Source organism: Lipotes vexillifer, unplaced genomic scaffold (assembly GCF_000442215.2).
Source record: "Lipotes vexillifer unplaced genomic scaffold, Lipotes_vexillifer_v1.1 scaffold640, whole genome shotgun sequence".
Classification (NCBI taxonomy): domain Eukaryota; kingdom Metazoa; phylum Chordata; class Mammalia; order Artiodactyla; family Lipotidae; genus Lipotes; species Lipotes vexillifer.
Genome location: NW_006773138.1, coordinates 2,248,501 through 2,263,074, shown reverse-complemented (window position 1 = coordinate 2,263,074; position 14,574 = coordinate 2,248,501). Strand labels below are relative to the sequence as shown.

At 43.9% G+C, this 14,574-nt stretch overlaps 2 protein-coding genes across 2 annotated transcripts in view; one reads left to right on the top strand and one right to left on the bottom strand.

The window, feature by feature from the left end:
• Window positions 1-1,974, bottom strand: part of SPCS2 (signal peptidase complex subunit 2) — a 24,550-nt gene extending 22,576 nt beyond the window's left edge. Inside the window, exon 1 of the mRNA XM_007448102.1 lies at window positions 1,847-1,974. Within this exon, the coding sequence (XP_007448164.1) occupies window positions 1,847-1,960 (114 nt within the window). The 5' untranslated portion in view covers window positions 1,961-1,974. The remainder of the gene's footprint in view (window positions 1-1,846) is intronic.
• Window positions 1,975-8,221: 6,247 nt separating this feature from the next.
• XRRA1 (X-ray radiation resistance associated 1) overlaps window positions 8,222-14,574 on the top strand; it is a 102,569-nt gene continuing 96,216 nt past the window's right edge. The window contains exon 1 of the mRNA XM_007448101.1: window positions 8,222-8,315. Coding sequence (XP_007448163.1) covers window positions 8,222-8,315 — 94 coding nt within the window. The remainder of the gene's footprint in view (window positions 8,316-14,574) is intronic.

Genomic DNA, 14,574 nt, shown 5'->3' with positions numbered 1-14,574 from the left:
TCTTTCCCTAGGGCTCTCATCCCATTATCTATTAGATCTCAGGGATCATTCTCTCACTTTAACTTCTGTAAAAAGTACACATGTGAATACCAAATAGTTTTATGTTTAATATTTTGGGTACCCCATGTCCTATACTCAGCTATACTGAGTACTTTCTGACAGTAGGATTCTTGATTATTTTCCTCTGCCATCACACCTCTGTATTAGATACTCTAGGTTACAGAGATCATTAACGTATATCATCTCATTTGATTCTCCCCAAAACCCTAATATTTCAGGTGAAGAAAGGAAAGCTTGGTGAGGTTAACTGACTTGCCAATCTTCATACAGTTTGAAACTAGCAGATCGAAGTCAAAGCCCAAATCTTATGACCCCCAAAAGCAGGTTCTTCCAAAACGCACTGATGCCATACACTTTTCAGTAATCACTGCCTTAGCAGACTGTCCATACTTAACGTTTGCTGGTGATGATCCAAGTGGAGCAAAAAGCAAGAGCACTCAATGGGACAGAATAAACATAGGCCATGAGGTGTTCACCCAGCAGGAAGGCAGGATCTGTGTATGAAAATGACCATCAATTCTCAACACTTTCAAATACCTTTGGGGCAGTTTACCATTCCCAACTCCCAGAACACGTTCCTATCTCTAAAGAAGGGTTAAGAGTGTGAGAACCACGTAATTCAAAACCAATGACACCCAAAAAGAGAAGCAAAAAGATCTGGATCCAAACCCCTCAATATGATCATGTATTCATTTCTTAAGCACCTACCATGTGTTAAGCACAGAGAAGTCTGAAAGCTGTTTTCAATTAAACAATCCTGATTATTTACTACATTAAAGACCCCATGCTTAACATTTCTCATCAAACTGGCTTAGGGCCCTACAATGAGAGAACTGGAAGGAACCTTAGGGTACATTAAGGCTAAGTCCCTCATTTTACAGATGAGGAAACAAAACACAGGGAGAACAAGCGCATTTCAAGGTCACACAGCTAATTAGAGGCAGACTACCCAGACCTACTCGCAACTGTTTCTCTCAAGATGCTATGCAAAGGGCAAGAAGGGCCAACCCAGGAAAAGAATCTTCCTTTTTTCTTTTCTTTTAAGCCTTGTTAGGACCACATTAACACAAACAAACAAAAAACAAAACAAAAAAACACAACTGGGATGGGTGGAGGGGGAGAAGAGGTAAGCCTGAGCAGGTAGCCAGCTCATGAATACGATTCACCTAAGGCACTTGGCGTGGAGAGGGGGAGGGAAGAAAGGGGGAGGGCGAAGGAGAGAGGAAAAAACATATATCTTAAAGGCTTCCTGTCAGCGCGTAGGGGAAGTCAATACTCGAAGCTCAGTATTCGCGGTATCGAGATAAAACGCCTAGAAACTTCAGTAAGCAAAAGGCCAAGAGCACTCCGGAATATGTAGCAGCACGCAAGTGTGGCGGTCGTGATGGGGAGATTGGAGGCTACTGACTTTGAACAGCGGCTTTCACTCAGTCAGGATTCACATTTCCCTGTCGGTGAAATGGGCACATTCAACAGTGACCCCCAGCACCACCAAGGAAAAGCGATGGCCGCACTGAAATGTGAGAATAATCGAATATTCCTAAGAAGCTGTAGTGGCCGGCATTAAGGACCGAACACTTCCGAGAAGTAAAGAAGTCCTAAAGAGGAGAGAGCCCGGGTTTGAGGTGTGTAGGGAGCTGGCTACAAGCGCCCGTAGGGTTCCCACGGTGGGCCAGACGAGAACTCCCCCTGGGAAGCCGCAGAAGGGGAGCGAGGATGGGAAAGGGGGCTCGCCGCCTCGCCGGCGTCCCCAGGCCTCGCCTGCCCCCAGTAATCGACTTCTCACCTTGTCCAGCAAGCCGCTGCGGCTACTGCCTGTCCCACAGCTGGAACCACTGCCAGCCCCACTACTGCCTCCGCCACCACCAGTTCTCCCTCCCTGAGCAGCCGCCGCCGCCATCTTCCTTGCTTCTGCGTCTCCCTCCCCTCCTACTTGTCCGAAGCCGATTGGCTGGAGCTGACGGCCTGACGTGCCGCGCGGAGTCCATCGGGATCCGTAGCTGGGGCTGGCTGACGCGAGGTTGCCAGCGGAAGTGGCCGCGGGGTTGCCGGAACTTGTAGCAATTAGAAGCTCCAGTCATCAGTTGCCGCCTACTCCGGCAGCCGCCGCGTCGCGGTTACTAAGGAGTGGAGAAGGTAGTGGCAGGCGCCACCGTGGAGCGGCTCCGAGTTCCCCGGGAGGCTCGCAGGCGCGCATCCCGCCAGACCGGGCCGTCGACCCCGCGGACGTCTCGGAGGCGGAAGCGACGCCGGAGGCAGGTGCGGCTGGAAACTGGAAACTTAGTTTGCGTGACGGGTTAGAGTCACCCCCGCCCCAGATGTAGCGTTTGGCAAGGAGGGGGCAGGAGCTCGTCCTTCATCCTTTTCTAGCCCTGTAACTGTACGTACTGGTTCTTTGGTGACTCTCATCTTAGCTGCTAGCACTGTCTTCGTGTTACAGAGAACTCACATTCACTGAGTGCCTACTGCCTGTCAGGCACTGTTTTAACTGCGTATATATCCATTCTCTCATTTAGTCTCCTAACGGTCCAATCAGGTGAGGAAACTAAGGCACTTAACCAAGGCCAGATAGCATGTATCAGAACCTAGTTTAGCAGCCAGATTTTTTAAATATAAATTTATTTTATTTATTTATTATTTTTGGCTGCGTTGGGTCTTCGTTGCAGCACACGGACTTTCTCTAGTTGCGCCGAGCGGGGGCTGCTCTTCGTTGTGCGCTGGCTTCTCATTGCGGTGGCTTCTCTTGTTGCAGAGCACGGGCTCTAGGCGCGCGGGCTTCAGTAGTTGGGGCTCACGGGCTGTAGAGCGCAGGCTCAGTAGTTGTGGCGCAAAGGCTTAGTTGCTCCGCGGCATGTGGGATCCTCCCCGACCAGGGCTTGAACCCGTGTCCCCTGCACTGGCAGACGGATTCTTAACCACTGTGCCGCCAGGGAAGCCCCTAGATGATAGTAATTCCGGAGTCCTACCTGTTCTGAAAACAAGAGTTTACTGAAGGTAGGGATTAATCATCTGATGTGTTTTCCAAGCAAGTTTTCAGGCTACTTTTAGCTTTCAAAGCTTTTAAACTTTCAAACCTAAACGTGTGTTCAACCATAACAAGGTGGTAGGATTCACTGATTTTCGAAGGATTGCAGCAGACATGTGCTCCCCCCAAATCGGGAGGTGCTCTCTCTAGTTTTAATATTCCTTGCAGTTCCCTGTAAACTCTGAGGTTGAGAGGAATTTGTTGCATCAGTGTCTGGAGTTCTTTCACTGCTGTTTTGTTTCTCCTTTTTATTTTCAAAAATAGCTTTTCCCCTGCCTCCTCTCGAATTAGGTTCTCTCACTGGAATAATGTCAACCACCCTTTTTTTTTGCTTTCTAAAAATAAATGAAAGTATTTAATGAGGGTGAGCCTAGCCTGACTCCTTTTTGGCTGTGACACTTTTCTCTAGGGCTTTCTGGGGATGATTTTTTTTTTTTTTTTTTTTGACATCAAACCAGTGTCATGCTCCCTTTGTTACCACCTGGGGTCCTTGGACTCTTTAATCAATAGAAATTGGTAAGAGGCCAGGCGGGGAATTCAGGCAAGGTTTTATTGGGACTCGTCCTGCAGCAGGAGGGAGCAAAACAAGAAACAGGTGGGGGTGGAGGGGTGGCGGGTGAGCTGGTCCCTTAAATGGGGTGAGGGTGGGGTGATGGGTGGGTGAGGTGGGGGGGGCTTAGGTGCTCTGCCCACCCCCTTGGTGGTGCTGTGTGCACGGGTCATGGGCAGTACCCTGCTTTTGCTCCTAACACCTCAGAAGTGGCAATTGGCTTTTGGCCTTTTTGTGTCTTACTGTTCATAATTTTCCCCAGCTGTGCATGCATGCAGTTACTTTTAGTCCCTTCGAGTTTCTTTGTATTTTGTTGTTCAAGGAGTTGTTTGTCCAGGTGCAGGCACTCTAGTAAAGGGTCACAGGTCTCAACCTATCTCACCTTTGCTGCCCTGCCTTTACAGTTTTAGGATGTAATAATATTCCAGATTTTTATTAATTCTTTTATTTACACAATATTTATTGAGCACCAACATTGCTTGGAACTGCACTAAGGGATACTAGGGGATCAGAAAAGACCTGTTCCCTACTTTCATGGAACTCCTACTCTAATGACTTAGAGTTATCACATAACAGGACTTAATGATCTACTACACTGCATCATTTTTTTTTAACTCCCCGTGAATTCCTCATAGAAGTGTCCAAATGATTGAACAAACAGTACTTACTATGGAGTGGTCACTGTTCTTGGCACTGGGCACATACCCCTGAATAGCAGACAATACACCTGTCTTGATAAAGCTAACACCCACGTGACCATAATTATTACTAAAAACTATTAGATGCAGTTTCTTCACCTCTGTGAAGCAATCCAGTCAGATGCCTCTGTAGCTTTTTAACTTATGTTTCAAGACCCAGCTCTAATGTCACCTGCTCTGTGAAACTTCCCTGATCCTTCTTCCTTCTTTGCAGACAGAATGAAGAACTCCATAGTATTGTGTTCACGGTTCCATTTAGTTCAGTAAGCACTCAATTGAGTCTCTTCAATGGACCAGACCCTGTTTGAGGTGCTGTGGATAAAGATATAGGTAGGACCCAGGCCTGGCCTTAGAGAGGCTCACTGAGGTTAGGGTGTAAGGAGTGGGGAACAGACAGGTAAGCAGGCCATTAGAATACAGTGTGGCACGGTGCCTTCATTAAGAGATGGGCTGAGGTGGTGACACAGATGAGGGTCAACCTGCAAGGGGGATATACAGGAAGTTCTTCTGTATGCGTCAGGCAAAGAAGAGGGGCAGAAGTGTGATAGACTGAAGGAATGGAAAAAGCAAATGTATGCAGATGAGAAGCATTATTCTGTGTGTGTGTGTGTGTGTGTGTGTGTGTGTGTGTGTGTGTCTTACCTTTCAACTTTGTCTTTGCTGGTTTTATCATGCATAAGTTTATTTTGTGTAAATGGTCATATAAATGATCCTTTCCTTTCTAATTTGTGATTTGCACTTCCTATTAAGCACTCTAGCCCCACCCCATTGTCATAAAATTATTCTCTTGTTCCACCCCCTTGTCTATGTCTCCGTCTCTATTTCTTTTCTATCTGTTTCTGGGATCTTTAGTCCTGTAGTATTTTTCTAGGCCCCAGGTGAGACACATTTTGGATCAAAGGGTCACAGTAGGATATAATTAATGAGAAAGTTCAAGAGCTCTAAATGGCAAACTAAGAAGGAGTGCAATATCTATTTTACAGGTGAAGAAACAAAAAAAAAAGGAAGTCAAGAGGTCTTTCCCAAGATCAAAGATCAAGTAAGTACTATGCAGATCAGAACCAAGGTCCCCATATTCTGTAAGTTACTGGAGTTTTCTGCAGCAGTCGTCTTCTCTAACATTTTCCAGGCAGCTGTTTACTCATTCATTCATTCATTCATTCACCCATCTAGCAGATAGGTGTGATTGGTCACAAGAGGGATTTCCTGAAAGACAGATTGACTGGATGACTGTCTTCCCCATCCGACCATCCATCCATCCCTTCATCTTCCCAACACATTTTTAATGTGTTCTAGGCTCTATGCTAGGCTCTGGGATTATATAGGTCACTAGGTATTATAGGCCCCATAGCAGGTGGGAAGTTGGTAAGGGGAGAAAACAATTATAATAAAATGATAAGTGTTATACTAGAAGAAGTATGGAGTATCGTGGAAGCACATAGAAAGGGCCCCCAACCCTTTTCAGAGTGGTCAGGGATCAGGAAATTCACAGTGCCCTGTGTTGAACCAAAGGAGATGTCAAGATCACTCATTCATTCCACAGGTACTTATGGAATCTATTATGTGCCAGGTGTTAGGTACTGGGAGTAAAGAGATGAACACCATAGATGCTGTCCTTCTGGAGGGGCTCAAAGTCTAGTCAGGGAGATTAGAAATATGTATAAAACCCCTTGGGCCCTGGGGGTACCATTGTACCCTTCATTTGGCTCACATATGTTTATTGGGTGTTTCCTATGAGCTTTCCAAGAGTGGAAGAATGACAGTGAATTGGACATGTTTCCAGACTTGGAGGTTCAGAGGCCATTGAAACAGCCCCCTCATGATTGTTAGTAATCTTATGAGGTAGAAAGGGGTCTGGCCATGAAAGACTTACAGAAGAAAAACTCCAGAGTTTAGCTAAAACAGCAATTATGTCCCTCTGGTAGGTTCAGTGAGGACTTTATGGAAGGGATGGCATCTGGACTGGGTCTAGAAAGAAGCTTGTTTTTTCTATTACCTCATTTAATTCTCACAACAATTCCCTAAGGCACAGGTTTTAATCCTCATTTTATATGTTAGAAATCTGAGGCCCAAAGAGGTAAAGTGATTTGCAGAAGATCACTCAGCTTAGTAGTAGAAACTAGTCACAAATTTAAGTCTCTTGTCTCTAAAATTGTTGCCGCCTCCTACTGCACCCCTCTACTTTTCATATTTGTCACTTTCAGGAAACATTTTCTCAGGACACCTGATCCCAGCTCTCCACTCTGCTCCTTCTTTGTACTGAATCTCTTCCCAGACCCTCCATCTCAGGGTTCCGCATTCTTGCCAGGGTCACCCTTCCCCTGGCCAGGTTCCCAAACCTCTGCTACCCCAAATTGTCTGAAGCTATCCCAAAGCAGATTAGGGAATGACTGGATCCTTTTAAAGAAAAATCTCAGTCTCTAAGAGCTTAAGGTTCAAAAAATTTAGATCTTTGATAAGAGATTGTTTTCCTAAAGGAAGTGGCATTTGAGCTGAATCTTTTTTTTTTTTTTTTTTTGCGGTACGCGGGCCTCTCACTGTTGTGGCCTTTCCCGTTGCGGAGCACGGGCTCCGGACGCGCAGGCTCAGCGGCCATGGCTCATGGGCCTAGCCGCTCTGTGGCATGTGGGATCTTCCCGGACCAGGGCACGAACCCGTGTCCCCTGCATGGGCAGGCAGACTCTCAACCACTGTGCCACCAGGGAAGCCCTGAGCTGAATCTTAAAGCATGAGATCCACCAGATGAACAAGGTGGATAGAGCTATTTTAGGCCAAAGGAACGCTAAGAACAAAGGCATGGAAGACCAAATGTGTTTGGGGGAATAGCAAATGATTCTGTGAGCCTCTTGGGTGGAGTGATTGGAGCTGGAAAGTTAGGATATAGGTCTCCAGGGGCCTTCAAGACCAGGCTCAAGCTTGCTCAGTGGGAATCCAGTCAGAAGACTGTTGCAGTGTTCTAGGTGGGAGACGATGAAAGATTTAATGAAAGCAGTGAGTGTACTTCTGAGCTGGAATTTTCGTGACTCCTGACCAATGGAATCCCATTTCACCAGGCATTATATTTGTCAGACCTCTCTTTAAAAAGCACAGCTTGGGTCATGGCTCTCCCCAACTTAGATATCATCCACGTCTCTCCGTTACCTACAGTGTGGAGCCTGGGCTTCTAGCCTGGCACTGAAGGCCTTCAGAAGCAGACACCATCCTTCCCATTCAGCCTTATTGTCCAAGACTCCCAAACACACCTCCTTCCCCTTCCTGGGTCAGGTTCTTTCTTTACTGCGCCAGATGTTCCCACCACCGTGCCCTTAATCCTGTGGCCCTTTCTATTAATGCTTATCCTTCTCTCTATCAGAAAACTCAGTTCATCTCTCAAACCCCATTTATCCAGTTCACATCTCATTATTTGCACATCATCTTGCCTAAAGTATGGGAGCCCTCTTCCCTGAACTCAAAACAAAGAACATAGCTAGTGAACACTTAATATGTACCAGGCACTACCTTTCCAAGTTGATCTGCTCCTTTGTCTATTAAGGTAGACATTTTACAGGCGAGGAAACTGAGGCTTAGAGGGGTAGAGAATTTTCCCAGTCAACGAGTCAGGCAAGAGCCAAGATTCAAACCAGGTCTCCCTGAGCCCAAAAGTGATGCTTTTTCTAGTGTTTCACTGAGCTACGGTTGATTTGAACCGAAAAACCCAGGGCCTATCTCCCTTGTTAGCTAAAGGGCTGGCCCATTTCTGAAGCAGGACAGTGGGCCTCTAGGGCCTCGGAGTTAGGGTGTGTGTTAGGGGTGGTCCTGGTGAGCTCACAGACTGTGTTGGGGTGAGAGAGCAGCCCTGTCCCTTCTCACTCCTTACTTTCTTGCTTTCCTTGCATGGCTCTCAGGGACATGGCCTCCTCAGGAGTCTACAAACTGGATGATGGGAAGCCTTATCTGAGCAACTGCTTTCCGGCCAAAAATCTGCTACGGATGCCAGAGGAAGGTCAGGTGACTTCTCGGATCAGTACGTTTGCCTCACACCCAGCTCCTCCTTCAGAATGTCCCTGACACCCATTTCTTCCTCTTCAACCCCTTCCCTGCTGTTCCCTGCCCCTACACAATCCCTTCCCTTCCAATCCATCTTCCCCCAGCAGTCTCAGGGAGGCTTATTTTTTTTAATTATTTATTTATTAGAATTCTTTTATTTTTATACAGTTTTTTTCAGTTTACTTTCCATTTAGAGATATTGGCTATATTCTCCGTGTTGTACAATATATCCTTGAGCCTAACTTACACCCAGCAGTTGGTACCTCCCACTCTCTCACACCTATATTGCCCCTTCACCCCCCCCACCCACTGGTCACCACTAGTTTGTTCTCCGTATCTGTGGGTCTGCTTCTTTTATGTTATATTCACTAGTTGTATTTTTTAAGTTCCACATAGAAGCAATATCATGCAGTACTTATCTTTCTCTGAGTTATTTCACTTAGCATAATGCCCTCCAAGCCCATCCATGTTGTTGCAAATGGCAAAATTTCATTCTTTTTTATGGCTGAGTAGTATTCTGTTGTATATATGTACCACATCTTCTTTATCCATTTCTCTGTTGATGGACACTTAGCTTGTCTCCATGTCTTGGCTGTTGTAAATAATGCTGCTATGAACATTGGGGGTGCATGTATGTTTTCGAATTAGTGGCTTTGTTTTTTTCGAATATATACCCAGGAGTGGAATTGCTGGATCATATGGTGGTTATGTTTTTAGTTTTTTGAGGAACCTCCACAGTGTTTTCCACAGTGGCTGCAGCACTTTACATTCCCAGGGGTTCTCAGGGAACCTTCTAAAATGCACATCTAACCATAGTGTTCCCTTCTGTTTAGTGACTTCTCACTGCTAGTTCCTTTACCTTCTGCTCTAACCCCCCTTATCCTTTTTTACAACCCCTTTCCTTGATTTATGCCCTGTTCCATAGTGTTTATAATATTTTCACATAGCTTTTTAACATTCGCCCAGAACGTTCCAGCCCTCATCCCAGTTATCCAAACTCCTCCCATCCCGCAAGGCCCAGCCCTTCTCCCACTTCTTCCAGTAAGCCGTATCCAGCTACTCCATCCCTCAGTGCCCATCCTCTCTTGAAAGCCGTCTCCCTTTCTGTGTTTCTTACTTGATGCGTAATTATAGTCTGCCCAGCTCCTAAATAAAATGGCTTAAACTTGACTCTGCTAAGTAGTTTTTCAAACATTTATCTAGTTAAAGACTCCCCTGGGGCAGGGACTCCTCCTGTGCTGAGCAGAGTCCTGCAGATGGTATGCTGCCGAGAAGTGTGGGTTCACTGGATTGGATTTGCTGCTTTGAAAGGGTAGAGCAAGGGAGAAGTACCCCTAGCTTACCCTAGATGAAATGACATGCTGGTTGCTCTGTACATGGAATAGTAGAAGAACCTTCTCCTCAAGCCTGTGCTCCCGACTTCTCTTGAGTGATTTCATTTTTCACACAGAGACCTTCTTTGGCCACCTATCTGTTGAAAACCCTCCCATGGAGCTCTCAGTATGCACTCATGATTTCACATCCACACCCCCTCACACACATAGATGGACAGATAGAGAAATAAATATAGCCATATGTATCTGCATGTGTTGGTATATGTACATGTATTTCCTGGCTCACTGAGGGCAATGATACCTCAGTCGCAAAGAGCATGCCGGCCGCCTAGATGTTGATTTCTAAATACCATTCTCCAGTAAACAAAGCCAGGGCTCCTAAGACAAAAACCTGTTTCTAGGGCTGAGGCAAGAAAAATACATATTGAGCCTGGAACAACTGTGTGGTGCCAGAAAATAAAACAGTGCTCAGAAAAATGATGGGGGCAATTTGAAAGGACATAGGTGCCAAACTGAAGGAGCGCCCAATGGCCAAAGCTGGAACAATATGAGCGGCAAAATAAATAAAGGTAGAATTGGGTTGGAATCCGTAGAATAAGTAAATAGTCATGATCCCATGCTGATACAGTTAAATTAAGAATACATAAATAAGTGGGGGAGAAGGAAGAGTCCTTCCTTTTTTTTTTTTTTTTTTTTTTTTTTGCGGTACGTGGGCCTCTCACTGTGTGGCCTCTCCCGTTGTGGAGCACAGGCTCCGGACGCGCAGGCCCAGCGGCCATGGCTCATGGGCCCAGCCGCTCCGCGGCATGTGGGATCCTCCCTGACCAGGGCACGAACCCGCGTCCCCTTCATCGGCAGGTGGACTCTCAACCACTGCGCCACCAGGGAAGCCCGGAAGAGTCCTTCTTTACAATAGAATTACAGTTAATAAATGTAGAAGGAATGAAGGAAATAGAAAATTACTTTTTTTGGGCGGAAAATCACTATTAAAACATCACAATAATAACTTTTACAGGCAAGAAACGTCTATGGATGCTGTATCAGTCAGGGTTCTTCAGAGAAATAGAATCAATAACGTGTGTATGTACATCCGTGTGTGTGAGTGTGTGTGTGTGTGTGTGTATGTATCTCCTACAAGTTTTGTTGTCATATACGTATATGTGTTTATGTATATGGACCAACATATATATAAATTATATATATTTAAGGAATTGGTTTATGAAATGTGGAGCCTGACAAGTCTGAAATCTATAGGACAGGCAAGCTGAAAACTCAGGGAAGAGCTGATGCTTCGGTCTTAAGGCAAAATTTCGTATTTCTTTGGGAAGCCTGTACTTGTACTTTTTTTTCTTTTTTAACATCTTTATTGGGGTATAATTACTTTACAATGGTGTGTTACTCTCTGCTTTATAACAAAGTGAATCAGTTATACATATACATATGTTCCCATATCTCTTCCCTCTTGCGTCTCCCTCCCTCCCACCCTCCCTATCCCACCCCTCCAGACAGCCACAAAGAACCGAGCCGGTTTCCCTGTGCCATGCGGCTGCTTCCCACTGGCTATCTACCTTACGTTTGTTAGTATATATATGTCCATGTCTCTCTCTCGCCCTAACACACCTCACCCTTCCCCCTCCCCATATCCTCAAGTCTGTTCTCCAGTAGGTCTCTGTCTTTATTCCTGTTTTACCCCTAGGTTCTTCATAACATTTTTTTTTTCTTAAATTCCATATATATGTGTTAGCATACGGTATTTGTCCTTCTCTTTCTGACTTACTTCACTCTGTATGACAGACTCTAGATCTATCCACCTCATTACAAATAGCTCAATTTCGTTTCTTTTTATGGCTGAGTAATATTCCATTGTATATATGTGCCACATCTTCTTTATCCATTCATCCGACGACGGGCACTTAGGTTGTTTCCATCTCCGGGCTATTGTAAATAGAGCTGCAATGAACATTTTGGTACATGACTCTTTCTGAATTCTGGTTTCCTCAGGGTATATACCTAGTAGTGGGATTGCTGGGTCATATGGTAGTTCTATTTGTAGTTTTTTAAGGAACCTCCATACTGTTCTCCATAGTGGCTGAACCAATTCACATTCCCACCAGCAGTGCAAGAGTGTTCCCTTTTCTCCACACCCTCTCCAGCATTTATTGTTTCTAGATTTTTTGATGATGGCCATTCTGACTGGTGTGAGATGATATCTCATTGTAGTTTTGATTTGCATTTCTCTAATGATTAATGATGTTGAGCATTCTTTCATGTGTTTGTTGGCAGTCTGTATATCTTCTTTGGAGAAATGTCTATTTAGGTCTTCTGCCCATTTTTGGATTGGGTTGTTTATTTTTTTGTTATTGAGCTGCATGAGCTGCCTGTAAATTTTAGAGATTAATCCTTTGTCAGTTGATTCATTTGCAAATATTTTCTCCCATTCTGAGGGCTGTCTTTTGGTCTTGTTTATGGTTTCCTTTGCTGTGCAAAAGCTTTGAAGTTTCATTAGGTCCCATTTGTTTATTTTTGTTTTTATCTCCATTACTCTAGGAGATGGGTCAAGAAGGATCTTGCTGTGATTTATGTCATAGAGTGTTCTGCCTATGTTTTCCTCTAAGAGTTTGATAGTTTCTGGCCTTACATTTAGGTCTTTAATCCATTTTGAGCTTATTTTTGTGTATGGTGTTAGGGAGTGATCTAATCTCATACTTTTACATGTACCTGTCCAGTTTTCCCAGCACCACTTATTGAAGGGGCTGTCCTTTCTCCACTGTATATTCCTGCCACCTTTATCAAAGATAAGGTGACCATATGTGCATGGGTTTATCTCTGGGCTTTCTATCCTATTCCATTGATCTATCTTTCTGTTTTTGTGCCAGTACCATACTGTCTTGATTACTGTAGCTTTGTAGTATAGTCTGAAGTCAGGCAGCCTGATTCCTCCAGCTCCATTTTTTGTTCTCAAGATTGCTTTGGCTATTCGGGGTCTTTTGTGTTTCCATACAAATTGTGAAATTTTTTGTTCTAGTTCTGTGAAAAATGCCAGTGGTAGTTTGATAGGGATTGCATTGAATCTATAGATTGCTTTGGGGAGTAGAGTCATTTTCACAATGTTGATTCTTCCAATCCAAGAACATGGTATATCTCTCCATCTGTTTGTATCATCTTTAATTTCTTTCATCAGTGTCTTATAATTTTCTGCATACAGGTCTTTTGTCTCCTTAGGTAGGTTTATTCCTAGATATTTTATTCTTTTTGTTGCAATGGTAAATGGGAGTGTTTTCTTGATTTCACTTTCAGATTTTTCATCGTTAGTATATAGGAATGCCAGAGATTTCTGTGCATTAATTTTGTATCCTGCTACTTTACCAAATTCATTGATTAGCTCTAGTAGTTTTCTGGTAGCATCTTTAGGATTCTCTATGTATAGTATCATGTCATCTGCAAACAGTGACAGCTTTACTTCTTCTTTTCCGATTTGGATTCCTTTTATTTCCTTTTCTTCTCTGATTGCTGTGGCTAAAACTTCCAAAACTATGTTGAATAAGAGTGGTGAGAGTGGGCAACCTTGTCTTGTTCCTGACCTTAGTGGAAATGCTTTCAGTTTTTCGCCATTGAGGATGATGTTGGCTGTGGGCTTGTCATATACGGCCTTTATTATATTGAGGAAAGTTCCCTCTACACCTACTTTCTGCAGGGTTTTTATCATAAATGGGTGTTGAATTTTGTCAAAAGCTTTCTCTGCATCTATTGAGATGATCATATGGTTTTTCTCCTTCAATTTGTTAATATGGTTAATCACATTGATAGATTTGCGTATATTGAAGAATCCTTGCATTCCTGGAATAAACCCCACTTGATCATGGTGTATGATCCTTTTAATGTGCTGTTGGATTCTGTTTGCTAGTATTTTGTTGAGGATTTTTGCATCTATGTTCATCAGTGATATTGGCCTGTAGTTTTCTTTCTTTGTGACATCCTTGTCTGGTTTTGGTATCAAGGTGATGGTGGCCTCGTAGAATGAGTTTGGGAGTGTTCCTCCCTCTGCTATATTTTGGAAGAGTTTGAGAAGGATAGGTGTTAGCTCTTCCCTAAATGTTTGATAGAATTCGCCTGTGAAGCCGTCTGGTCCTGGGCTTTTGTTTGTTGGAAGATTTTTCATCACAGTTTCAATTTCAGTGCTTGTGATTGGTCTGTTCATACTTTCTATTTCTTCCTAATTCAGTCTTGGTAGTTTGTGCATTTCTAAGAATTTGTCCATTTCTTCCAGGTTGTCCATTTTATTGGCATAGGGTTGCTTGTAGTAATCTCTCATGATCCTTTGTATTTCTGCAGTGTCAGTTGTTACTTCTCCTTTTTCATTTCTAATTCTATTGATTTGAGTCTTCTCCCTTTTTTTCTTGATGAGTCTGGCTAATGGTTTATCAATTTTGTTTATCACCCATGTCCCCTGCATCGGCAGGCGGACTCTCAACCACTGCGCCACCAGGGAAGCCCCTTTCATTTATTTCTGATCTGATTTTTATGACTTCTTTCCTTCTGCTAACTTTGGGGTTTTTTGTTCTTCTGTCTCTAATTGCTTTAGGTGCAAGGTTAGGTTGTTTATTCAAGATGTTTCCTGTTTCTTAAGGTGGGCTTGTATTGCTATAAACTTCCCTCTTAGAACTGCTTTTTCTGTATCCCATAGGTTTTGGGTCGTCATGTCTCCATTGTCATTTGTCTCTAGGTATTTTTTAATTTCCTCTTTGATTCCTTCAGTGATCACTTCGTTATTAAGTAGTGTATTGTTTAGCCTCCATGTGTTTGTATTTTTTACAGATCTTTTCCCGTAATTGATATCTAGTCTAATAGTGTTGTGGTCGGAAAAGATACTTGATACAATTT